This window comes from Arvicanthis niloticus, chromosome X (genome assembly GCF_011762505.2).
Source record: "Arvicanthis niloticus isolate mArvNil1 chromosome X, mArvNil1.pat.X, whole genome shotgun sequence".
Lineage (NCBI taxonomy): Eukaryota > Metazoa > Chordata > Mammalia > Rodentia > Muridae > Arvicanthis > Arvicanthis niloticus.
This window is the reverse complement of record NC_047679.1, coordinates 80,669,328-80,695,639: the sequence shown is the minus strand read 5'-3', so window position 1 is coordinate 80,695,639 and position 26,312 is coordinate 80,669,328. Positions and strand designations below refer to the sequence as shown.

At 41.7% G+C, this 26,312-nt stretch overlaps 1 protein-coding gene across 3 annotated transcripts in view; it reads left to right on the top strand.

Moving 5' to 3' along the window:
- Trmt2b (tRNA methyltransferase 2B) overlaps positions 1-26,312 on the top strand; it is a 92,265-nt gene that overhangs the window by 41,793 nt on the left and 24,160 nt on the right. For 2 of the 3 annotated variants that reach the window (XM_034486278.2, XM_076918844.1), the window contains exon 13: positions 12,080-17,162. The exons of the other annotated variant lie outside the window; for it this stretch is intronic. In XM_034486278.2, the coding sequence (XP_034342169.1) occupies positions 12,080-12,206 (127 nt within the window). In that variant the 3' untranslated portion in view covers positions 12,207-17,162. Of the gene's footprint in view, positions 1-12,079; positions 17,163-26,312 lie in introns of those variants that run through there. 3 annotated transcript variants of the gene reach the window in all.

Here is a 26,312-nt window from a genome sequence, read left to right as displayed (position 1 = left end):
TAGCCCAATCAGTGAGCTCCTGGCTAATGACAGGCCTTATCTCGAATGAGGTGGATGACATTCCTGAAGATGACACTTGAAGTTTCCATCTGGTCTTTATGCTCGTACACACACACACACACACACACACACACAAAGGGAGAGAGAGGGAGAGGGAGAGGGAGAGGGAGAGGGAGAGGGAGAGGGAGAGGGAGAGAGAGAGAGAGAGAGAGAGAGAGAGAGAGAGAGAGAGAGATATGCTCGTGACACTAGTGAATTCCCAACCCAAAAAACATGTTGAAAAGTAGGGATCTGGTTACCTTTTAAAAGATTCTGAATATAAGAGATTATATGACTGACTCCTTGGCTTATTTTACCTAACATTATTTCCTCTGCCAGCAGTTTATTACAAATGTTTGGCTTTTGTTCTCTTTTATAGCTGAATAATAACTCAGTGTTTATTTACCACATTTTCTCTATCCATTCATCTATTGATAGAAATCTTGCTTGGTTGGGAATAATGTAGCAAGAAATGTTTAATGCAGGTATCTCATTGATATGGTGATTTAATTCCCTTTCAGCTTTTCCAAGAAGTGGTACAGTTGTGTCATCTGGTAGATTTATTTTTCATTTTTTTTTTTTTGAAGAAACTCGATATGGTATTTCATTATGACTGCACTGATTTTCATTCCCACCAACAGTGTTTAAAAAGTTCCCTCTTTTCCAGGTATTTGTTAGCATGTTATATTGCATCTGTTTATTTTTAGTAGTGTTTTGGTATTCAGTTTAATTTGAAATAGTTTATTAATGTCAGCGGGGAGGTAGAGAGTTACGCGCGCTAAGGCTTATGTGTAGAGGTCAGAGGACAACTTCTGGGACTTGGCTTTGTCCTTCTTTCAGCCTTGGGTGCTGGGGATCAAACTCAGGTCCCAAGGCTTAGGCTGTAAGTTTTTGTACCTGCTGAACTATCTTATTTGCTTGTGTATGTTTGTTTTGAGACAAGGATTCCTGTAGCCAAGGCTGGCTCTGAACTCTCAGTCCTCCTATCTCTACCTCCCAAGTCCTGGGATTATAAGTGTATGCCACCAAGTCCACATTTCTATTTAAAAAGTATTTTTACATTTATTTAATTAGTTATTTATGGTGTGTGTGTGTGTGTGTGTGTGTGTGTGTGTGTGTGTGTGTGTACTTCAGTGTATGTAGGGAGGTCAGAGGACAACTTGTGGGAATTGCTGTCCTTGTAGGTCCTGGAGGTTGAACTTAGTTTATCAAAGCTTGGTGGCTTGGAGCCATCTTGCCAGCCCCTAACTTTCTTTTTTAACCTTAACCATTCTAACAGGGAAGAGATGGTACTTTGTTGTGTGTTTTTAAAATTTTAAATTATGTTTTCTCATTACTGGTCAAAGTGCAGAGAATATGTGTTGGTGGAATGCTTAGCCGAAGATAAGCCCACCAAGGCCTAGGGAACTTTGAAAAAGAGGGGAAAGATAAGAGGTAGAGTTTAGGGAGGAACTGGGAGGAACATTGTATTCTCAATATGACGGGACCACATTGCACTCATGAACTCACAGCATCTGTGATTGTTGGTTGTAGCCAGCCAACATTCTACCATGGAAGAGGGAGGAACTTATGAGCCCCCGCCCCTACGTGAAGAGCTGTTGATAGTTGATGATTGTCAGGACAAGGAGAGTAAGTTTTCTTTGGGGATATGGTCCCTGTTATGTTGATCATGCTCCAGTAGATAGTCCCACAGCCATGTGTATATAGGCAGCACAAATGGGACTTGATGGGTTATTACAAAAAAGAAGACATGAAGTTGGGAGGGGGAGGGCCAAGGGGTGGATATGGAACAGGTTTTGGAGGAGTAGGAAGGCTGAATATAAGCAGAATATGTTGTGCGTATATATGAAATTCTTTATAGTGACATCCTGTCTCAAGTGTTAATATTAAAAAATCCAGCCAGGTGCTGTGATGCAGCAATCAGGAGGGCAGAGGTCCAAAGATCTCTCTGAGTTTTCAGCCAGTTTGGCCTACAGAGTGAGTTCCAGGCTGGGCACGAATACATAGTGAGACCTTGTCTCAAAAGTTACTATATGTCAATGAATTACAAAACAGAGTAAAAGATATGGCAGATAAATGTTATGAAAAATAGGTAAATAAGAACATAAAAGAGTAAAAACATAAAAATATAGCCATAAATAATAACGCAGACTAACTATACATTATAAAGATTTGTGTTTTAGACAAGGTTTCACTCTACTAGCCTTGTCTGGCTAGGAGTTCACTACATAGACCAGACTGGCCGTGATATTATGGCAATGTCTCCCAAAATATGCCATCACACTCTCTGATATTTTTTCCAGTTATAAGAAAGTACTCCTTAGAGCTTGCTCTAAAATCAAATATTTGAGTCTGGCAGTGGTGGCACATACCTTTAATCCTGGTGCTGGGAGGCAGAGGCAGGCGGATCTCTGAGTTTCAGGCCAGCCTGGTCCACAGAGTGAGTTCCAGGATGGATAGTGCTATACAGAGGAACCGTGTCTGGAAAAATAAAAAAAGATAGATAGATAGATAGATAGATAGATAGATAGATAGATAGATAGAAAGGAAAACCAAGACAGACAGACAGATCTAGGAAAACTAAGATAGATAGATAGATAGATAGATAGATAGATAGATAGATAGATAGATCTAGGAAAACCAAGACAGACAGACAGACAGACAGATAGATCTAGGAAAACCTAGATGGATGGGTGGATGGATGGATGGAAGAATGGATGATAGATAGATAGATAGATAGATGATAGATAGATGATAAATGTAGGTAGATACATAGACAGATAATGCATGTGAAAATCTGTAATTTTTCTGGGAAAACACAAATGGCCAGTGTTAATTCCTGAAAATAAGGTAAGTCCTGAACAGATTAGTGAGCATGGAAATAAATGAAGATTCCCCACTCAAGATGGGTATGGTATGAGTATCTGTAATCCCAGAACTCAGGAAACTAAGCCTGGAGGGAAGGCATGAATTCAAAATACACGACGAGACTCCTGTCTTGTACAATCCAAGGGGATGAAAAACTTCCACCCCAAATAAAAAAATGGGCTCCATCTCCCCATCTTATTTGCTTGTTTGTCTCTGTAAATTACTCTTCCATTTTTCTTGTTTTTGAATATGATATAAAGATTGTATCTTTTATCAGTGGGTAAAAATGTACTTCAATAAATTGTAATGGACAACTGTATAGACACTGCAAAATAGTTGGATGCATATCTAGACTAAATTAACTCAACAAGGTAAATGTGAAAAAATGGGAATCCATAAATGTACTCTAGGAAATCATAGAATTTAAATAAATAATTGTTCTGTGATTTCTAACTGAAAATTCAGAAGACATAGAAGAAAAAGCAGTTATTTTATTTATGATTGTTTTTTGTTTAGTGCACAGAGGAACTGGTTTCATTGTAAGCTTAAAGAATATTTTGGTTTTTACATTTATTTATTATAGTGGAGAGGCCCTTGTATGAGTTTGTTCTTTTTTTTATCCTGTGGATCCTGAGAATGAAACTCAGGTCATCAGGCTTTGTAGCAAATCCCTTTACAGCTGAGCCACTTCTGCTGCCCTAACTTAGTTTTCTTTTGTTTATTTTGCTGTGACACTGTCATACATGTGTTGTCACATGCTTTGTCCGTGTGCACCCCTTCAATCTTTGCTTTTAATTTCATTATGCCCCTTCCCCCCCAATATTGTCCCCCTTCTATCTATCCCCCCGACAAATCATGTTATTTCACTTAAGAATGATCTCAGTTCCATCTATTTCCTTGTGAATGTTGTAATTTTATTTGTCTCTTTAACTGAATAAAATTCCTTTCGTGTGTGTGTGTGTGTGTGTGTGTGTGTGTGTGTGTGTGTGTGTGTAAGCCAGACTTCAATGCTGAGAGTATCCCTCTATTACTGTCCACCTCATTTGCTCTGTCTTTTCTCTGTGCTAATGTGTGCATATGTGGAGGTCAAAGGACAGTTTGAAGGAGTTGGTTCTTTCCTACCATGTGGATCCTGGGGACCAAATTTAGGTCATCAGCCTTGGTGGCAAGCACCTTTATCCAGTGAGCCACCTCACTGACATCCTATCTTTTCTCAGAAAAGGTCACTGAATCTGGAGCTTGTTGTTTAAGCTAGATTGGCTGGCCAGTGAGCCCTGGCATCTGCCATTCTCCATTTCCTTACCCACAGTGCTGAGTTTGCAGACTTGTGCTGCCACCTAGCTCTTATGTGGGTACCATGGATCCAAACATAGGTCCTAATACAGAGTTATCACCCCAGCTCTATCTCACATTTTTAAATTATCTCTTGATAAACATCTAGACTGCTTCTGTTTCCTAGCTATTGTGACTAAAGCTGCAGTAAGCGTGGATGTACATATATCTTTATAATATGCTGACTTAGAATCCTTTAGGTATATTATAACCCAGTGGGTATCGTTGAGTCATATGGTAGTTCTGTTTTTAATTTTTTTTTTTTGAGAAACTTCCACATTGATTTCCACAGTAGCTTTAAAAAAAGATTTATTTTTATTGTATGTATATGAGTTTTCACCTATGTATGTGTGCATGCACCATGTCTGTGCCTGGTGCCCAAGAAAAGGGTGTTGGATCCTATGGAACTTGAATTACAGATGGTCGTGAGTTGCCATGTGGGTTCTGGGAACCTTACTCAGATCCTTGGCAAGAGCAGACAGCATTCTTAAATGCTGAGCCATCTCTCCAACCCTGGAAATAGTTTCTAAGAAGTTGATCAGTCAGTGATTTTTATTCCATGAGCATTGTGGGGAGTAGGGATGCAAAGCAAATGCTTTGCTAATGCTTATTGCTAAGTTAATTTGATGGGACTGTTATTATCTATGTAGTGTTCACAAAAATGAATTAAAAATGTAAACAACTAAGCCAGGACTGATGATAAATGTCTATAATCCTAGCACTTGGGAGGTAGAGGCAGGAGTTTAAGGTCATCTATCCTTGGCTACATAGTAAGTTTGAGGCCAGCCTGGGCTACTTGAGAGTCTGTCTCAATAAAACAAAACTAAAATAGTAACAAATACATCATAGAACTAAATGTGAGAGCTAAAACTATACAATTTTTAGAAGAATACATTTAAAATCTTCATGACCTTGTGTTAAGCAAAGTCTTCTTTTTTAATACAGTTATCAGAAGCCCAAAGGAAAAAATAAAAATAACACTAAAGTCAGGACAAAACAAAAAACCCGGCTCATAGCACAGGAGAAGATATTTATAAGTCATTTAAAGGCTTCGTATCCAGACCACATTCTAAGTCAGATGCTGAGAGGCAGAGACAGGCAGATCCCAAGGGCTCACTAACCAGCCACCTAGCCAATTAATGAGCTCCAGATTGAGTAATACCCTGTCTCAAAAATTAAAATGCAAAGTCATTGAGGAAGATGTCCCAACATCATCCCTTACCCCAACATGTACCTGTATGGGCAAATGCACTTTCCACATACAAGTATACACCAGAAAGGCATCACACACACACACACACACACACACACACACACACACACACACACACACACACAGAGAGAGAGAGAGAGAGACAGAGACAGAGACAGAGACAGAGACAGAGACAGAGACAGAGAGACCGGGAGGGAGGAAGAGAGAATAATTGTTTTATAGAAAATGTTCGCTGGGCCGGTGGTGGCGCACGCCTTTAATCCCAGCACTTGGGAGGCAGAGGCAGGTGGATTTCTGAGTTCGAGGCCAGCCTGGTCTACAAAGTGAGTTCCAGGACAGCCAGGACTACACAGAGAAACCCTGTCTCAAAAAACAAAACAAAACAAAACAAAACAAAAACCGAAAATGTTCAGAATAGACAAGTCTATAGAAACAGAAAGGTCTGTGGCTACCAAGAGCTACTGTTGGTTTGAGTCAAGTGTGAGGTGTGGCTGTTAAGGGGTGCATGGGATCTTGCTGGGCTAATGAAAATGTTCCAAAAGCACTGATGGTAGGTAAGTGCATGCTCCAAATATACTAGCAACCGCTGGGCTATAGAAACGGTAAATTATAGTGTATCCAATAATGATTCAATATGGAGAAAACTATGGAGAAAAAAACTGGCACTTTTACATGAGACAAAGCACAGTCAATAGTTTCACTTACAGAAACCATTTGCAGTAAATATTACAAACTGTTTTCCTCCGTCTGTAATCAAGCCCTAAAGAAGTGAACAAGAAACAGGATCTGCAGTTGGAAAAGTAACAGAAAATAAGAAAAGGAAGTAGTATTAATGTGTTCATGCATTCTGAAGTGATGCTGCCTCCTCTGTGAAAATAGAAATATGAGCTGGATGTGGTGGCACAGGCTTTTAATCCCAACACTTGGAAGGTGCAGGTGGGCAGATCTCTGAGTGCAGTACCAGTCTGGTCTACATAGCAAGTGAGTTGGTATTTGAAGCCAGTTTGAGCTACATAGAAACAGCCTGTCTAAAACCCGTAACAATGTACATAGAAATACACATCTGTGTGTGTACATACATACATACACACATATATTTACATATATACATGTAAAACATTTGAGGATTTCATAGACATAGTATATTTTGATCATATCCAGCCCATTACCCTACTCAACTCCTTCTAGACTGTCAAAATATCCCCCTCCCAATTCCTTGTTCTCTTTTTAAAAATAATCCACTGAGTCCAGTTCATGCTGCCTGTATGCCCATGGGGTGGGGCTACCTACTGCAGTGCAGGCAACCTACCAGCAGCCACACCCCTAAAGAAACACCTTTTACATTTCAAACTGGGAAAAATACAAAAAAATTGATAATGCATTGCTGACAATATAGGGACAAAAAAATTAAAATGCTGCTGGTATAAATTGAGTACTAATCTATATAAGTGAATACCATCCTTTTGGAGGTAAATTTAACAATGTAGAAAAATTTAGATGTATGCATGCATGGTGATCCAGAACTGCCTGCCTCAATTAGAACTACTTTATTTTGTGTGTACTGAGTGTTTTACCTGTGTGCATGTCTACACCACTTCTGTTGCCTGAGCTTACAGAAGTTAAAAGATCTCCTAGAACTGGAGTTACAGACAATTCTGAGATGCCAAATAGGTGTTGTGACTTGAACTTGGGTCTTCTGGAAGAACAAAACAAAACAAAACAAAAAAAAAAAAGAAAGGCTTCTAAGAGATAAAAAAAAAAATGTAACAAAATAAAATATAAGATGAAGCAAAAATCATTTTCTTAATGATTTTGAAATGAATGAAGCCACTGCTTCAGCTCCTATTCCTCAGATTTTTATCCTGCAGCTCACTTCCATACATAAAAGTGACATATAAAATTGCTTATTGTAATGTTTTAACATCAAAAGAAAAATATTCTAAAAGTCACCAGAAGACAACTGGATAAATTATTTATAATATAAAATCCATAAGATGGAACACAATACACGATAATGTACTGATAGTGGAAAATCTTGACAGTATATTATTTATATTATATTATATTATATTATTTTTTCAGTAGCTTTATGGAGATATACTTCATAATCCACATAATTTTATCATTTAAAGAATATAATTTATAAGGCTATAGAGATAGCTCAGTGGTTAAAAGCACTTGTTGCTCTTGCAGGGTTGGTCATGGTAAATAAGAAACTTGTAATTGTTGTGTGTGGAGGTGCACACCTTTAATATCAGAACATGGGAGTCAGAGGCAGGCAGATCTCTGTGAGTTTGAGGGAGCCAGACTGATCTATATACTGAGTTCCAGGACAACCACTGCTACATAATGAGACTATATCTCAAAAAACAAAATAGATTTAAAAATGGTTAAAATTTATGTTAAGTGTATTTTACTAAGATAAAAAATAGGAAATAATTAAAGTTATTTCCATTTTTCCCAAAATAGAAACTTTCTATTTTTTCAAAATTAGCCCTCAAAGTGTTTTTAAAGAAACCCAATAATTCAAAAAATATAAATTATGACAATTTAAAACCTTCTCTAAGTTCTATCCTGGAAGACCAGTCAGGTAGGTGGATCTCTGAGTTTAAAGCCAGCCTGGTTGACAGAGAGAGTTCTAGGAAGGCCAGGGCTACACAGAGAAACCCTGACACCACCCTTCCTGCAAAAAAACAAGACAAAACAAAACAAAACAAAAAAAACCCCAAAACCAAACAAAAAAAGAAAGAAAGAAAAGAACAGGCTTCTAAGAGATAACAATAAAATATAATAAGATGAAGCAAAAATCATCATATCAGAGTTGGACACGGCAACCCAATAGGAGAAGGGTCCCAAAAATAGGCACAAGTGTCAGAGACCCACTTGTTCTCGGTGTAGGAGTGGCTAGAATGTGTATGCAGAGGACCTGGTGTAGGCCCTGTGCTTGCTGCTTCAGTCTCTGTGAGCTCACATGAGTTGATTCAGAGGGCCCTGTTTTCCTGGGCCTATCTCCTCTGACAAACATGTAGGGAAAACACCCAGTACACATAAACCAAAATAGATCTCCTGTTTTAAAAGAAGACGGTTCAGTGAGTTTTGGGTGGTTTGTTTTCAGACTCATGCAGCTGTCACCACTGTCTAAATCGGAGCATTTTTTTGTCTTCCCAAAAAGAAACTGCACTTTTTAGTATCACTGTGTAGGTCCACCCCTGCTGTCTGATCCTAGGCAACCCGCAATGTGCTTTGTTTCTAGATTTGCCTGGCATCTAATTGAATTGAATTGTGCCAAATACTATGCATTTCTTTGCATCTTCCTTCACTTAGCATAATGTCTGTGGTATTTATCTGTGTTTAAATGTTTATCTCTCTTTCATTTTCTTTTTGGCCTTAAAAAAGAATAATATTGTACTGTATGTATATACTCTCTTACTTATCTACTCATGAGTTTATGACTTTCATGATTGATGTCTCAATAAATACCCATGTGCAAGTTTTGCTTCCATTTTTTCTTCGAGAAAGACCCAGAAGGAGAAGTGCTGGACCATATGCAACTAGTTTAACCTTTTGAGGAACTTCAGTTGGTTTTCCAAGCAGCTGTCCTATTGTACCAAGAGTGGTCTAAGAGCATTTCAGAGTCTCTGTATCTTCCCCAAATCTTGTTATTGGCTTTAAAAAAAACTATTTTCCAGTGCTGGCCATCAAGCCCAGGACCACTTGCATGCTAGGTAGGTATCCTTCCAGAGATGTGTATCTTAAGGTCTTGTTTCTGCCTTTTTTTTTCTTGTAGTTCACAGAAAGTGGTATCTCATTGTGGTTTTTCTTTGCACTTCCCCAGTGGCTACAGATTTTTGAGTGTTTTGGTTTTTAATATTTTTTTTGTCAGTTTTCTTTGGAGATAGGGTCTCATATATTCCCAACTGGCTTCAAACTCTCTATATATCCCAGAACGGCCTTGAATTTGTGATCTGCAGCCTTCATGTCCCAAATCTGGTTGTGAAGTGCTGAGGATTGCCTGGCATTTCCTTGAATTGTGCCATACACTATGGATTTCTTTGCATCTTCCTTCACTTAGCATAACGTATGTGATATTCATGCTTTGTGCATGCTAGGCTAGCACCCTGCTTGAGTGACTGTTCCAGCTCCTTTATTTGATCATTTGCAAATCTTTAGATATTTACAGGTTAACACGAGATGCAGCTCTTATGTGCATCTTTATGTGGGTTGACATTTTACTATTGAGATTTTAGAATTCTTCTGTATATCTGATAAAAACCCCCAATGTCAACTATAGGAGTTAAAAGGAACCCCCCCCCCCTTTCTGCTTGTTCTCTCTTTGCTTCCAGTGTGTGTCTTTGTCTGTGTTCAGGAGTGTTGCTAGATGTCAAATCCAGGACCCCACACAAGCTGCTGAGTGGTCTCCTGCTGAGCCGCATCCCCAATTCCTCCTCTTCCTCCAACTCCTCCTCCTCATCATCATCATCTTTCTCTTTCTCTTCCTCTTTCTCCTTCTGTATTTTTGAGACATGGTCTTACTATGTAGCTTTGCACTTTTGTCACTAACTCTGTAGACCAGGCTGGCCTCAAACTCAAGAAGTTCCACCTGCGTCTGCTTCCCAAATGTTGGAACTAAAAGTGTATGCTGTCACACTTGGCTCAATAGTATCTTCTAAAGTATAACTAAGTACATATTTTGTGGCTTTTGATTTAGGTTCTGAGATAATGTTGTTACTAAGTAGAACTAGTAAGGGATAGAATTGTTCATATGGTAATGAGATTAAAGGATGAGAAAGATGTATATTTGTGCTTGCTTATATATTTATAGAAAGACTCTGGTAAGTTATATGAGACACCGATAGCAAGAAAAATTAAATTGGGAGAGAAAAATTTAAATTGGGGCTCTACGATTAAGAAAATGTACTGATTTTGCAGAGGGACTGGGTGTCGTTACCTTTAACCATATCCGACAGCTCACAGCCACCTGTGACACCAGCTCCAGGGGATCTACAGCTCTGGCTTCCTTGGGCAACCCTCCAATGCACATGTGTACACATACACACATGCACACACTCATGATGAAAAAGTAAGTCTTGAAAAATGAAATCACACTTGCAGGAAATTTGATGAACTGAATATTAGGTTAAGGAAAAGAAGCCAAACAGGAAGAGAGATGCTAACTCTTTTCTCTTATACATGGAACCTACCTTGTAAATACTTGTGCATATATGTGTGTGTTTGTGTATAGGTCATAAAGTATCAGGGGGATCTTTGGGACTGATGAGCAGAAGCGGGAACTCCCTGGGGAAAGTCAGAGAGGCAGGAAGCATGGGGAAGGATAGAGAAAGAGGAAAATAAATGAGAATGATGTGTGATATACAGCTTTGAAAATACCACAAAGAAGCCCCATTACTTTATTTGTTGTCTTTAATTAAGGGCCCCTCCTCAGAAATAGACCCTAATAACTGGAGACAGGACTGTGGAGCTGGCTCGGGGATTAAGAGCAATTGATGCTCTTGCTGAGGCTTCAGGTTTGGTTTCCAGCTCTCACATGGTAGTTCATAGCCCTGTGGAACTCTAATTTCTGGGGACATGACACCCCCTTGTGACCTCTGCAGGCACAAGGCATGCATGTGGGACATATGTGTACATACAAGCAAAACCCCCCATACACACAAAAATTAAATCTAAAATATATTTTAAAATGAAAGAACCAGGGACATATGAGAGGCAGATAAGATTACCTTTTGTACCTTTTAATGTTATTTCATTTTTTACTTAACTTAGGTTAAGACTAAACCTAGCTGGGCATGGTGGCTCATGTCTTCAAATCCAGCACTTAGGAGGCAGATGCAGGCTGATTTCCGAGTTTAAGACGGAGAGTTCCAGGAAAGCCAGGGCTACACAGAGACACCCTGTCTCAGAAAACAAACAAACAAACAAACAAAAAAACCAAAAACAAGACTAAACCTAGAATTCAGCTAGCACAGTGAGCGAATTTCTAAACATGGCCCTAAAAAGGCAAGGCAGTTTTTATTTGACAAGACACTATGTACATATGGTAGAAAAGTGCAATAGTGCTAAAGCACAAAAGAATGTATGTGTGTGTGTGTGTGTGTGTGTGTGTGTGTGTGTGTGTGTTTAGGCCAAAGCACAACCTAAAGGTATTGTTTTTCAGAAACCATTTTTGAGACAGGATTTCCCACTAGCCTGGGTTTCACCCAGTACTAGACCTACTGGCCAGTGAGCTCCAGGGATCTGCCTGGTTTTAGTTTCCAGACCTGGATTTCAAATGTGCCAACAATACACTTTACATTTTTCCATGAATTCTGGGAGTTGAACTCAGGTGCCTTGCCAGCCAAAGCCATCTCTGCAGTCCTTTAGATGAATTTTGATTTAATATTGTCTGCTTACAGTGTGTTTGTTGGGCCACAGCTTCACTGTAAGTTGAGCATCTGTACCCTAGTAAGGAAGATGGCTAAGCAAACCAGTTATAGGAAAATAATGAGAAATGGGGATGAGAAACACACGGACTGTGTGACTACAGACAAAGGACTTCAATTTTAAATGCCGGTGCTCGTGTGCTTGCTTCTCTTTGTTTCTATAAACTGACATTCTGGTCTATTTCTGCAGACTATGCTGTCCTCCAAACTCTGCTAAGAAGCTTCTAGGTGACCCTTTCGTCCTGAGAGAAGCTGTACCTGTGGATTTGTTTCCCCACACCCCACACTGTGAGCTGGTCCTCCTCTTCACTCGCTAAGACCAGGAGACTGCAAGCTGATAAGGCTGAGGTTTCAGAGACACCCAGGTTGCCATGGGAGACCGTGGAAGCATCACCAGAAAGACCAATCTTTGAATTTGAATTTGTCTGGCCTTCTTCTCTGAGGCAGATTGAACTGTAGCTTGTCCTATTCCTTTGGAGTTATCCATATTTCCCTAGCTTTGACTGTTCCTAATTCCTTGAGCCTGAATTTGTGTTGCTCCATCCTTTTGCTGTCTATACATCATTCAATATACAGTCTTTTCCCCGCCATGGGATTTTGCTTTTGTTGTGGGGATAAGTGTCTTTTGATCAGCTGGCAATAATTTCATATTGACCAGGATCTGTATATTCACTCTGAGATTTTACCATTTGCAGGTTTTTTGTTTGGGTTTTTTTTTTTTGTTGTTGTTGTTGTTGTTTTGTTTTGAAACAGGATCTCACAGTGCACTTACAATGTAACTGAGGTTGACTTTGAACTTGCGATCCTTCTGCCTACACTTTGTGAGTGCTGGGATTACAGGCATGTGCCACCACACATAACTTTATGCAGTGATGGGTATCAAAGCCAGGGAAGGATGCATGCGAGGGAAAACCATTTACTAACTGAGCTACAGCTCTAGCCCCTTGCAACTGTTTTTAGGAAGTAGAACCAAATTGAGCTTTTTACAAAGCAGAATAAGAGGCTAGGGAGATGATGAGCTGGGTAAAGAGCTTATTGCACATACACAAGAAGCTGAGTTTGGATCTCCAGCACATAATAACAGGACATAGTGCCACCTGCCTGTTCTTGTGCTGAGAAGTATATGGGTGGCGGGGAGATTCTGAGGGCTTTCCTGGCCAGTCAATTTAGCTAATAGGTGAGCGCCAGGTTCAATGAGAGACCCTGTCTCAAAAAAAAGAGTTGAAAAAAATAATAGACACCTGATATCAGCATCTGTCCTCCACAAGTATAATCACAGATGTGTGTGTGTGTGTGTGTGTGTGTGTACACATACTATACACATACAATGTAGACAAAGTTATATAGTGATTACAGGGTTGTTGGGCTTTCTAGACTTGGATACCTCTAGACTGTCGTTTGATGATGTGGTTATCTCGGGCTGGAGAGATGGCTCAGCATTCACAAGCATATAATGGTCTTGCAGAGGACCTGAGTTTAATTCCTAGCATCCACGTCAAGTTGTTCATAACTGCCTATGACACTAGTTCCCGGGGATCTGATACCCTCTTCTGACCTCCATGGACACTGAACTCATGCACAAACCCATATTCACACACAGGCAAATGCACACAACTTAAAAATAATTAAAAAAAACTTAAAGAGAAAATGTGGTCATCTCTAGGGACAATAACACCATTTATCTCTTACCTGTAGAAGGAGGATTGGTCATTAGAGATATCCAGAGGGGTTAAGAAACTCTGAAAGGAAGGGCTGGATACTTAGATTGTCCTGTGTGTTATAGAGGAAGAAAGTGCCAGTAATCCTATAGTAATCCAGTATGTATTATAATAAAGTGAGTGTTGAAATTAACTATATTCACTGTCTCTAGTCCATGATTTTTTTTGAATTCTGGAGTTATCCTTGAGTACTTGTCTAACTTTTTCTTTTGAATACTCTAATGGTCTGAAGACACGGAACTTATGTGTGTTGCCAGAATTACAAAATAATAATCAGGTCAACAGGAAGTTTACATTTTCCTCAGTCCTAAATGCTCCTAAAGCAGACTGTTTTTTTCAAAAGAAGTAGTTAATGCTATCAAATGTCATACATATTTGAAGTTGTTTTATCTGTCTTAGTGTTTTATTGCTGTGAAGAGACACCGTGACAAAGGCTACAGTTATTATTATTATTTAATTCTGGGATCACTTACAGTTTTCAGAGGGTGAGTCCAACATCATGGTGGGGAGTATGGAGGCACAAAGGACGGCATGGCACTGGAGCAGTAGCTGAGAGGTTTACATCAGATCAGCAGGCAGTAGGCAGCAGAGACACCCTGGCTCTGATATAGGCTTTTGAAAACTCAAAGTCCACTCTCAGTGACACACCTCCTCCAACAAGGCCACACATCTTAATCCTCCCAAATAGCTCATCAACTGGGTGCTAAGCACATAGATATTTGACGCTATGTGGTCCATTCTCATTCAAACCACTACAGGGTGTCTAGTATTCCAGGTTGTTCTTGAACACATTATGTGACCAAGAATGACCTTGAGCTTTTTTTCTGATCATCCTGCCTCTCTCTCCTGAGTTCAGCCTCAATTACAGGTGTATGCAACCATACTCAATTTTTGTGTCATACTGGTGAAGGATTGAATCCAGGACTTTGCCCATACTAAGCAAACACTCTACTGATTGAGGTATATATTTCAAGACAGTTTTTGTTGGTGGTTTGAGACAAGATCTCACATAGCCCAGGCTGGCCTCAAATGCCTTATGTAGCTAAGGCTGGTGGTGTTTACCCCTTAAGTACTGGTTATCATGGATACGTGCCACTATTCCAAGCTAACGTTGTACATTGTTGTTAGAGATATGTGCAGCATCAAGAAGAGACACTAAGGTTCAAGAACACAGCATTTTATACATTCACAATGCTAGAATAGGAGGTATGCCACAGGTCTGCATAGGGAAGGCACCAGAATGATCAGAAGGCAGGAGATGGATAAATGTAAAGGTTTGGGTAATGTACCTTATTGTGTTTTCCTCAGGAAAGGCAGGGAAGGAACAAAACCTTAGGATTAACTAGTTGGGGCAGTTTTTGCAGGCTTTGAGCTATAGGAGTGGTCCCTAGTTGTCTGCTACCTGGCCCTGGGATGCTAAAGGTAGAGGAGTATTGCCTTTCTGGGTATTCAGGGCAGTTACAGGAAGTATGATCTATAGTGATTGTTTTATTCTTCAGAGACATTGCTGTTGTTTAGATCTGGAAAGAGTCCCTAAAGGCCCATATGTCAAAAGCTAATTCTCCATCTGTGGCACCATTGGAAAATAATGGGACTTTTGGGCGGTAGGGTCTAGTGCAAGGAAGTTAGATAATTGAAGAGGATAGTGAGATCTGACCCTTTCTTCTGTCTTTCTTTACTTCATAAGCTTTTTCTCCACCTTGTGCTCCCTTGTCCTTAGGATCTGTCAGCCCAAAAGCAATTGGCTACATGTCATGGAGCAGAAATGTAAACCAAAACAAACTTTCTTCAAGTCGCTTATGGTAGGCATCTTGTTTCAGTGATGGCAAGCTGACTGATGGGTAGCTTCGGCCTCAGCCCTTGCTGTCTCTAAGAACTGACTGGCTCTGGGGGATTGGGCAGCTGGAGGCTGGAGTCTTTAGCCCGAAAGTTATCAAGATGTCAAAACAACACAGTGTGCAGAAATAGTCACACTACCTAGGCAGTACATACTTATTTAAAAATATTAGAAGGGAGCTGGGTTTTGAGGTTCATGCCTGTAATTCCAATATTTGAAAAACTGATGCAATAGACCGGCTGTGAATTCAAGGCCAGTCTGGACTACATATAGATTCATTGTCATAGGGAAAGGCTAAGGGGTCAGTATTTTTTTCCTTTGGTTTTTCATAGCACATATTTGCTATACATTTTATTGCATGTATTACATATGTATATTTTAGTTCTTTTTTTTCTCTTTTGTCTAATCTCTTGGAGATTTCTTTCCGAACTGTTTCATTGTCTTTTTCCAGTATATAGGATACCATTACATAGGGTATCTATATTCAAGTACATATGTTTATATGTTGACCGTCTCTTCCCCCTGCAGAATGTCCTTGGCCTATTCATGCACATCTTCTTTTGATCACCTAGACAGTTTTTGATTCTAATTTTAGGTCCTATATGAAAGAAAACTGGTATCTGTCTTTCTGAGACTGGCTTAATCTGTTTGACATTATAAAACTATTCTTTATGGCTAAAAACATTTAGTTATATATCATCCTTTTATCAGTGTCTCTGCTTTTAGACATCAGGTATTAGTGTTCTTAACGTGTACCCTCCATACATCTTGTGATTCTACTGTGCAGCCAAAGTTGAGAACCAGTGCTTTACAGGTGGATTTTTACTTTTCAAGTGTGTCCTATGGACCTGCAGCTCTGGCATCCCTTGAGCCAGTTAGAAGCACAGCATTTGAAGCATCATTCAGCTGAATTGGATGCACTGGGGCTGGCATCCAGAGATCTGTGCTTTGCCACCCCTTGCTGGTGATACGAATGCACACTCAAGTTAGAGACCCACTAACTGCTAAAAATATACTCAGCCTTGGTTACATACAAATCACCTAAGGACTTTATTACATTTGTTTTTACTTCTTTGTTTATGTATGTGTACATGAATGTGGAGGTTAGCCCTTGCTGTCTGTGAGAATTGACTAGCTCTGGGGGATTGGGTGCCTGAAAGGGGGTAGAGTCTTTAGCCAGAAGGTTATCAAGATGTCAAAACAACACAGTGTATACACTATACAGGACAGCACACAATTATTTAAAATATTAGAAGAGATCTGGGTTTTGAGGTTCATGCCTGTAATCCCAATCCCTGGCAGTTGACTTTCTCCTCCCAGCATGTAAGTACCAGGGATGGGAGTCAGATTGTCAGACGTGGTGGTAAGCACCCTTAACCTCTGAGCCATCTTGCTAGCCCCTAAAGATCTCTTAAAACAGACTCTTGAGCATAACATCTTCAGATATTTCTGAATGCACATCATTCATCGCGAGCAGACAACTCTTAAGTGCATGTATGCTGTTGGGTGGAGTGGGGTGGGGTAGTAGTCCTTGTCTCTGTTTTTTTGTCTCCAAGAAGGGGTTGATGTGATGAATAAAACTGCACATCAGATTGGTGATAGTCTTCTTCGCTAGAACCAAGAGCTGTGAATTGTGATGTTCTTCCTGTAAAGCATTTAATTTCTCATGTCCGCCATAATTGTTGGGGTGATGTTCTGATAAAGGTTTTGTTGGTGTGTTTGTTTTGGTTTTCTTTTTGTCACCTTGACACAAAATAAGAGTAGTATAGGAAGAGGGGAGCAATATTGAATTGCATTCATCAAATTGGCCTGTGGGCTTGTCTCTGGGGGCATTTTCTTGATTGATCAGGCAGCTCAGCCTGTTGTGGGTGGTGCTATCCCTGCAGGTGGTCCTGGCAAAGTGAACAAGCCACAGGAGCAAGCCAGTGAGCAGCACTCCTCTGTGGTCTCTGCTTCAGGTCCCGCCTTGGCTTCCTCTGTAAGCTAAAGTAAACTTTCCTCCCCAAGTTACTTCTGGTCATGGCCTTTACCACAGCAGTCAAAAACAGACAGTAGATTTGGAAGAAACAGTGTTTCATACCATTAGTGGATAGTGATTCTAAATGAGCCATAAAATTAACTCTTATACACTCATGGGGGAATGTGAGGTCACTTTAATCTTAAAGTAAAACAATTGTTTAAGGATTTATCCTCAGTCTGCTTCCAGTCTTTCAGAACTGGCTGCTGAGAAGTCTCATTGTAAAGTTGCTGAAAGGCAGGCGAGATCGCTCTGCAGATAGAGGCACTTGCTGCTAAGGCAGATAATCGATGACTTCAATTCCCAGAACCCACATGGTGGAATTAGAGAACTGACTCCAGCAAGGCGTTGTCTTGAGCTCCACATGCATGCCCCCTGAATCCACGTACGTACGTAATCAAGGCAGTCCATTTTAAGCAATTCAAGTTGCTACCAAGTGCCAGTGCCAGTTTTGCCATGGCTCCTTTTTGGTTGTCGTTTGTTTGAGACAGGATCTTGCTATGTAGCCCTGGCTAATGTGGGAATAAAAGCAGTCCTCCTGCCTCGACTTCTCTAGTGCTGGAATTGCAGGTGTGAGCCACCATTGCCTGCTTTTGCCATTGCTCTTATGCCACTTTTGGAGGTTTAGCTGCCACAGTGGTTCTCCGGCTTATCTGCACATTCTAATCCCTTGTGGTGCTTTAATTGCATTAATTAAGTGTATGTGTGTCCTCCCGCCACATCTTGCATATAGAAGGTCAGAGGACAACACGTAGAAGTCAGTTCTCTCCCTCTATCATGTAAGTTCTGGGTGGCCAGGTTTGGCAGCAAGCACCTTTACCCACAGAGTCATCTTGATGGCCCTCCTGTGATGCTTTTGAAAATCCCCTATCTTGCTGCGACTGCACTATACCAGAAACGTAGAGGAAAACACATTTGCACCGCATTCTACAATGTCAGAATTTATTGAATCAATTCACAAGGTTTAGCAGTTTCAATGGCAATTTGTCTCAAAAAAAAAAATCTTCCTAGCTTGGAAGCCTGGGTGAAGTGAATACAAGTTCTTTTATTCCAATCCTATTCACTAACTCTCATAGCACACTGCACACAATCAATACACCGATACAGCTCTGTCTATGTGTATGTGTTACAGAATGAATATAAGTTAAAGAGGCTGCAGCAGACTTCTGGAGCTTTCAGGAATGGGCTCAGGAGTGTTTGTATTGATAAAAGAGTGAACCAACCTGTGCTGGGAAGGAGCTGTGCAAGTCAAGTTTTGGAGCACAACTACAGTGTGCATCTGTGAGGTTAAAAGGCAGAACTGGGTGGAGGAGGAAATGGTGGGTTAGACTCAGGCCCAGATGGGCAAACAGGTGGATGGGCAGGAAGTCAACTAGTCTTCATCAACAATAAGGGACCAAGCCAAGTCAAGGAATCCTTGGTCTGTGACATGTACATACTAGGTATCAGATGATAGGTTAGTGTAGGGTCATGCCATCACAGTGTTAGGTGTCCATCAATTTGTGGGGTCCAGGTGATAAATGTACACCCTTTCCTTGGTTGCTTTGTTTGGTAAGTTCTTGAGCCTCATGTCTCTGATATGATTTTAATATGCCCCTGCAGTTTTATTTTACCCACATAAAATGTATCAGATGGATCAGTTTCTATTCTGAAGAATAAGTCCTTTATCAGTCTATGCTCCATGGTTGCTTCCTGCCATTTCTGGAGCTACTCAAGGGCTACAGTCATCCTTTCTCCTCAAAAGGAGTTGAAATCTACCTTAGAAATGGAGTTTCCTAGGACAGTACATAATATGAAAAGCTACTGTTTTATGCAATGGACTTGAAGCAGATGTTCCGATTAAATTAATATAGGACATTGTTGGGAGCCGCAGTGATTTGCCATTCCAAGATGGCGTGGACATCCTGTCCTCCCACTTGTAAACAACTGACTGCGCAGTTGCAAAAGGCAAAAGGCGCGCCAAAGTCACTGGCCAATCCCGAGGCATAATATTGGGTGGTGAGCGAACAGCCAATCAGAAGTGAATACGTCACTCTAGGCTGTATTTAAGCTAGGCCCCTTCCGAGTCTCAGTCCTTCCGCGGCTTTCCGCTTTACCGTGACAAGAAGTAAAGTCCTCGTTTTGCAGTAACTACCCGAATACTGTCTCTCGTGTTTCTCTTCCATGGGCGTGGGGCGACACGGGAGGCGCGTGTTATATCACATGGCTCAAATATCTAAATTTTTTGACTGTTTTGGTTGTGAGCCTAATAACCTTTACCAGCTGAGCCATCTCCAACTGTGTGAATGAGTTTTTAACAGATCCCCAAAGTGATTCTAGTAGACAGCCACAATTGGCTTAAGGCAACAGTCCCCAATCTGTGCCTAAACTCCTCTAGGGATTCTTTTCAAACTTTCAAGGCTTAGGCCACATCCTGACTTATTAATTGTCATAGTCTGGACAGTGGTGGTGGCACATACCTGTAATCCCAGCACTTGGGATGCAGAGGCAGGTGAATCTCTGAGTTCAATGCCATCCTGGTCTATAGAGTGAGTTCCAAGACAGGCAAGGCTACACAGAGAAACCCTGTCTCAAAAAAAAAAAAAAAAGAAAAGTTGTGTTGTAGTCTCTAGAAGTACCACATAGACACTGAAGGTTACAGTGTATGCCTCCCAGCACTGAGAACCACGGGGTTTGAGTATTTGATATGCTTGGTTGTCTTCATGCAGGAAAAGAGAGTAATTGTCATTTGCTGAGATTTAAGGCCTCTAACCCTTCCCCCTTAAGATCAAATTACAATTTATAACTCCTAGGATCATTAGTCATTTTTCTGGGGAATATAATTCAGAATGGCTTGCCCACAAAGTGCAGTCGTGAACCATTGGCACCTCTCTTAGAACTTGCCAATTAGTCCAAATTCAAGGGGACACTTGAAATGAAATACAACTATTATTTTTGAAACATACATTTTTTTTTCTCAGCAGATTCTATTCCATTACCATATATAGATTTCCACATTGTATTTCTCATTCATTTTCACCAGAGGAACCCAGCTGGATGACTTTATCAACACCTGGCCACAAGCCACACAATGTAGGAACGAGTATTATAAACCTCTCCAAGCCCATCTGTGGGGTGAGAGATAGGCGGCTCAGCAGTTAAGAACACTTGTTACTTTTGCAGAGGACCTGGGTTCTGTTCCAAGTGCTCACATGATGGCTCATAATCATCTGTACCTTTAGTTCCAGGGTATCTGACCCTCTCTTCTGTGGACACCAGACAAGCCTGTGGTACACATATATGTAGGCAAAACATTTATACACATAGAATAAATACATCTTACTTTAAAAGCCCATGTATAACTGTTAGCCTCAAGATATTTAGAGGGCAGAGGTCTTTACTCTGAAGACCTGAAGAAAATATAATATTTCAAGATGCTGGTTTAAACCATCTGTTTTGGGATTTTTGATACAGGGTCTTACTATGTTGCCCTGGCTGACCTGGAACTAGCTATGGAGAAAAAGCTGGCCTTGAACTTTCAGTGTTCCTCCTGCTTCTAGATTCTAGGGGCTAGGGTTGTAGGTGAACACTGCTGCATCTGGGGATAGTCACTGATCGTTTGTATTTCCTAAATTTCTTTGCTTGTAACCAAGCCAAAGAATGTTTGAGAGCAAGATGGGGCGGTGTATGTTTAGCTGCTTCGTAGCTAGTTGCTGCCCAGTGGCCTGTAGGAATTGAGTACTGTATCCCTAACAGTCAGCACTGCCTGTGGCACTGCTGACATACTAAAGGACTTTGACATACTTAAAAGGAGCAGCTTTGGAGTCAGGCTGACCTGGTCTTGAATCCTATCTGTATCATTTACAAGCTCTTGTGACTTTGGACAACTTACTTAACCTCTTCAACTCTGTTTCCTATCCCTCTCCCTGTAGAATAAGGATAATGGTGGTACATACAGATGCCAAGTCTCTATCATCCATCATAGGCTAAAAAAAATTGCATTTAATCCACCTGACCTACTAACACTAGCTTAGCAGCCATTGCACACAATGGAGTAGCAGCTGTTCACTTTCATGATGGCGCGACTGCCTGGGAGATGTCCCCATCACTAGGATGAATGGGGCTACAAGTCACTAGCCTAGGGAAAAATCTGAACTCAAAATCCAAAATATATTTCCTACCGAATGTGTATTGTTTGCATCACCTTAAAGCTGAGAAATTGTTAACTTGAACCATTGAAAGCTGGTACTTAATTTCGGGCACACAAAACCACACATAGCAGCATTCCTTCCCCGTTGGTGTGGGTGTTTGTTTCTCAGCATTTCTGTTATACTTAAATATTACAGTTTCTAGTGAAAACTTAAAATGCAGCTTGAGCAGAAATGAAGCAGAGAGACAGGGAAGGCCATCCCTCTCACTTTGTCACCTTCAGAATGTTGCTAGCTAAATATAACCTACTTGTCAAATCCTTTCGTATAGTTGTAAGAAGTGCTAATGGAAGACTTCTTTTTCTCCTCCTCCTTCTCCTCCTTCTCTTCTTTTTCTTCCTCCTTCTCTCTTTTTTTTGACACTAGCCCTTCTTTTCTTTTTTGACACTAACCCTGATGAGGTACCTTGGATTCAGGACTTTCAGACACATATGATGGAATTTCCTTTTGGATTCAAGAGCTCAGCACCATATTGTTCAGAACATATACTACCTTGCCCTCATTTGGCCTCCAAGAGAAAGTTTGTTTTGGAGATGAGGAAGGTTAAACACTGTACTGTATATGATGCTAGATTACATACTGAATGGAAAAGAGGCATTAGTGGGAAAGACTGGTGAAACCTGAGTAACTCTTTAGTAACTAGTGTTGTACTCATTGGATGATAATATGATAATTTTGGTCAGTGTACTGGAAGTAGATAAGAGGCAACCATTAGAGCTATGTAGGTTGAAAGGTCTCTTATCAACTCTTGTACTATAATGGAAACTCCAGTATATCTAAAGCCTGTTTCAGTATACAAAGTTAACAAAACAAAACACCATAAACAGCTGGGCACATTGTCACACACTTGCTATCCCAGCACTGGAGAGGCAAGAGCTCAGGTTCAACCTGGGCTCCATAGCAAAACTCTGTCTTAATCTATACCCTCCTTCAAACAACTCTCCCATTTATTTTTTTTTTTAAGCAAAACAAAAACTAAGTATTGACTGAAAGCCTGTTCTAGAAAAACAAGGTCTATCCACATTATACTGAGAGAGAAATTTACTCAACTTGATACCCAGATGCATGGTAGATAAAGATTGACTGATTCCAAGTGCTGGATGTGAGCAGCTCACAACATAGCTACCAGGCAGATAGCAATGTCTTACAAATAAGTACCTGCTGAACTGAGAGTGGGTTTCCTTTCTTTCAGAATGAGTGGTTGTGTTTCAAAACACAGTAGCTTGACTTAACAGAGATCCAGATGTGTATAGATTCTGGTCATGAAATTGGTTGACTTGAGGTTTGGAAGGAATTTTTCACACTGGCATTCGATTCTCTACATTCTGAATCAAATCATATATGGAGTTTACTACTATGCAAGCTAAAAAGCAGGTGTCTCTGAACCACATATGACAAGAATGGAAGCTGTGGGTTACATCCCCAGTACTGTGTAAAACAGACACAAAAATACATGCTTTTAATCCCAGCACTTGGGAAGTAGAGACAGGAGGGTTAGAAGTTCAAGGTTATCCTTGTCAATGTGGTGAGCCTAAGGCAAACCTGAGCTATAATGAGACCCTTTGTCTTAGTTAGGGTTTCTATTGCTTCAATAAAACACCATGATTAATTTCAAGATGGGGAAAAAAGATTTATTTGGCTTACACTTCCATGGTATACTCCATCACTGAAGAAATTCAGGACAGGAACCAAAGTAGGGCTTGAACCTAGAGGCAGGAGCTAATGCAGAAGTACATGAAGGGATGCTGCTTACTGGCTTGCTCCTCATGGCTTGCTCAGCCTGCTTTCTTATAGAACCCAGGACCACCAGTCCAAGGATGGTACCACCGACAATGGGTTGGGCTCTCCCTCATCAATCACTAATTCAGAAAATACCCTACAGACCTGCCTACAACTCAGTTCTGTGGAGGTATTTTCTTCATTGAGGCTCCCTCCTCTCAGATGACATTAGCTTGTGTCAAGTTGACATAAAACTAGCCAGGACATACCCTTTCTCCCCCAAAATGTTTGGGAGACTAGCATGCAGGTGCATGTGCTTTATATCAGAGGCAGAAGAATATGTTCTAGGCCAGTCTGGGCTGAATAGTGCGGCCGTTTCAATAAAAAATAGTAAGAAAGATAAATGTGTTATGGAAAAGGCCATGGACTCTAACAGAATTATAGCGCCCATTCCTTTCTGAAGCTCTTTAGAGACATTCTCTCTCTCTCTCTCTCTCTCTCTCTCTCTCTCTCTCTCTCTTTCTTTCTCTCCCTCCCTCTCTCCCCCTTTCTCCCTCTCTCCCCCCTCTCCCCCTCTCCTCCCTCTCCCCCTCTCCTCCCTTTCCCCCTCTCCTTCCTCTCCTCCCCCTCTCTCTCCTTCCCCCTCTCTCCTCCCTCTCTCCTCCTTCCCCCTCTCCTTCCCCTCTCCTCCTCCCCCATCTCCTCTCTCCTCCTCCCCCCTCTCCTCTCCTCCTCCCCCTCTCCTCTCCTCCCCCCTCTTCTCTCCTCCTCCCCCTCTCCTCTCCTCCTCCCCCTCTTCTCTCCTCCCCCCTCTCCTCCTCCCCCTCTCCTCCTCCCCCTCCTCTCCTCCTCCCCCTCCCCCTCTCCTCCTCCCCCTCTCCTCCTCCCCCTCCTCTCCTCCTCCCCCTCCTCTCTCCTTCCCCCCTCTCCTCTCCTCCTCCCCCTCCTCTCCTCCTCCCCCTCTTCTCCTCCTTCCCCCCTTTCCTCTCCTCCTCTCCTCCTCCCCCCTCCTCTCCTCCTCCCCCCTCCTTTCCTCCTCTCCCCCTCCTCTCCTCCTCTCCCCCTCCTCTCCTCTTCCCCCCTCTCCTCTCCTCCTTCCCCCTCTCCTCTCCTCCTCCCGCCCTCTCTTCTTCTCCCGCCCTCTCCTCTCCTCCCCCTCTCCTCCCCCTCTCCCCCTCTCTCCCCCATCTTCCTCCTTCTTTCCCCCCTCTCTTCCCCCCTCTCCTTCCCCCCTCTTTTCCCCCTTCCCCCTCTCTCCCCTCTCCCCCTCTCTCTCCTCCCTCTCTCCCCTCTCTTCCCCCCTCTTCTCCTCTCTCTCTCTCCCCCTCTGTCTCTCCCCCTCTCTCCCCCTCTCTCTCCCCCCTCCCCTCCCTCCCCCTCTCCTCCCCCTCCCCCTCTCTCTGTCTCTCTCTCTCTCTCTCACACACACACACACACACACACACACACACACACACACACACACACACATATGTTTTCCATAGTTGCAATCGCCATGCTTTCTCTGTCATCTGTTGTTTTCACTTAACATCATTTCACATTCTGATTTCCATCCCTGCAGTGCACATAATTGTATGCTTAATGGCTGTGCAGCATTCCATTGTGTGAAATAGCATACCGATTCTTAGGGCTGGGCTTATTTTCATGAACAGACCCAAAGGCCTGCTGTCTCTTAGCACTAAAGGTTTATTTTAGTTCCTGGAAGTGGCAACTAGCATGAGCGTGGGATCCAGTGGGACTCTTGAGTCATCAGCACACAGCACAGTCTGGGTGCTTTGATAACGTTGCCCTGCCCACTCCACGGAGGAGCCTCCCCAGGCTGCCTGGACCTGAGCCGGACTCCTCCTGGGTGCAGAGGCAGTAGTGTAAGCTCTCAGCTTCCACAAATTCTGACCCAGATCTAATTCTAACATAAGAACAGCATAAAATATCTGCTGCTTCCCCGCTCTCCTGGGATCACAGTGCCACTGGTGTCCCCTACAGAGTCTGAAGTGTGAGCAATGTGAAGAGGAGTGAGGGATGGGTTATTACAGCTGGAGGGGTGTAGTGAACAGGGATGCCATGGCCACAGCTCTAGGCACATTTGTGAAGATGTAGTGAGCTGAAGGGACCATTCGAAATTCCAAAAGGTTGAGTGATGGCTGTCTTTCTTCATACCTCTTTTGGGCAGAAATCTTAATATTTGGTCTTCTGATAAAGATGAAAGGTTTGTGGGGTTGAGTGATAAAACAGTGAGCCTCAGTTTGACTCCTTAACCTAGCCATGGCCATGGCATCTTCAGGACAAGAACAATAGATGGTGTGCAGGATTCTCCTGAAGAAAATGGTGTTTTCTATATCTCATTATTATGTCAGCCCAGCAGCAACTGCCTTGAAAAGATTTGTTATCCCACCCTAAACTATCACTTCAATTTCAATTTCCTTGTTCTCTATCTTTGTTGTTGTTTTGATAGGAGTTCTTTTTTTTTCTTTTTTTCTTTTTTTTTCTTTTTTTTTCTTTTTTTCTTTTTTTGGTTTTTCAAGACAGGGTTTCCCTGTGTAGCCCTGGCTGTCCTGGAACTCACTTTGTAGACCAGGCTGGCCTCGAACTCAGAAATCCGCCTGCCTCTGCCTCCCAAGTGCTGGGATTAAAGGCGTGCGCCACCACCGCCTGGCTTGATAGGAGTTCTTGTAGCCTGACTGGTATCAAACTTGCTCTGCAGCCACAAATGTCCTTGAACTTCTGACCTTCCTCTCTTTACCTCCAGAGCGCTAGGATTATAAGCATACACTCTCATGCCTAATTCTGTGTGATGCTGTCATGCATAGTTATCGGGAGCTGGAGTGCAGAATTGAAAACCATTTAGATCAAAGGGCTCTCCCTACTTAGCCACAGTAATTTCTGTAGTCTTAAAGCCTAGGGAGATCCCTGGGAAGAACTAAGTACATGAGCTATGTGGAATTTGA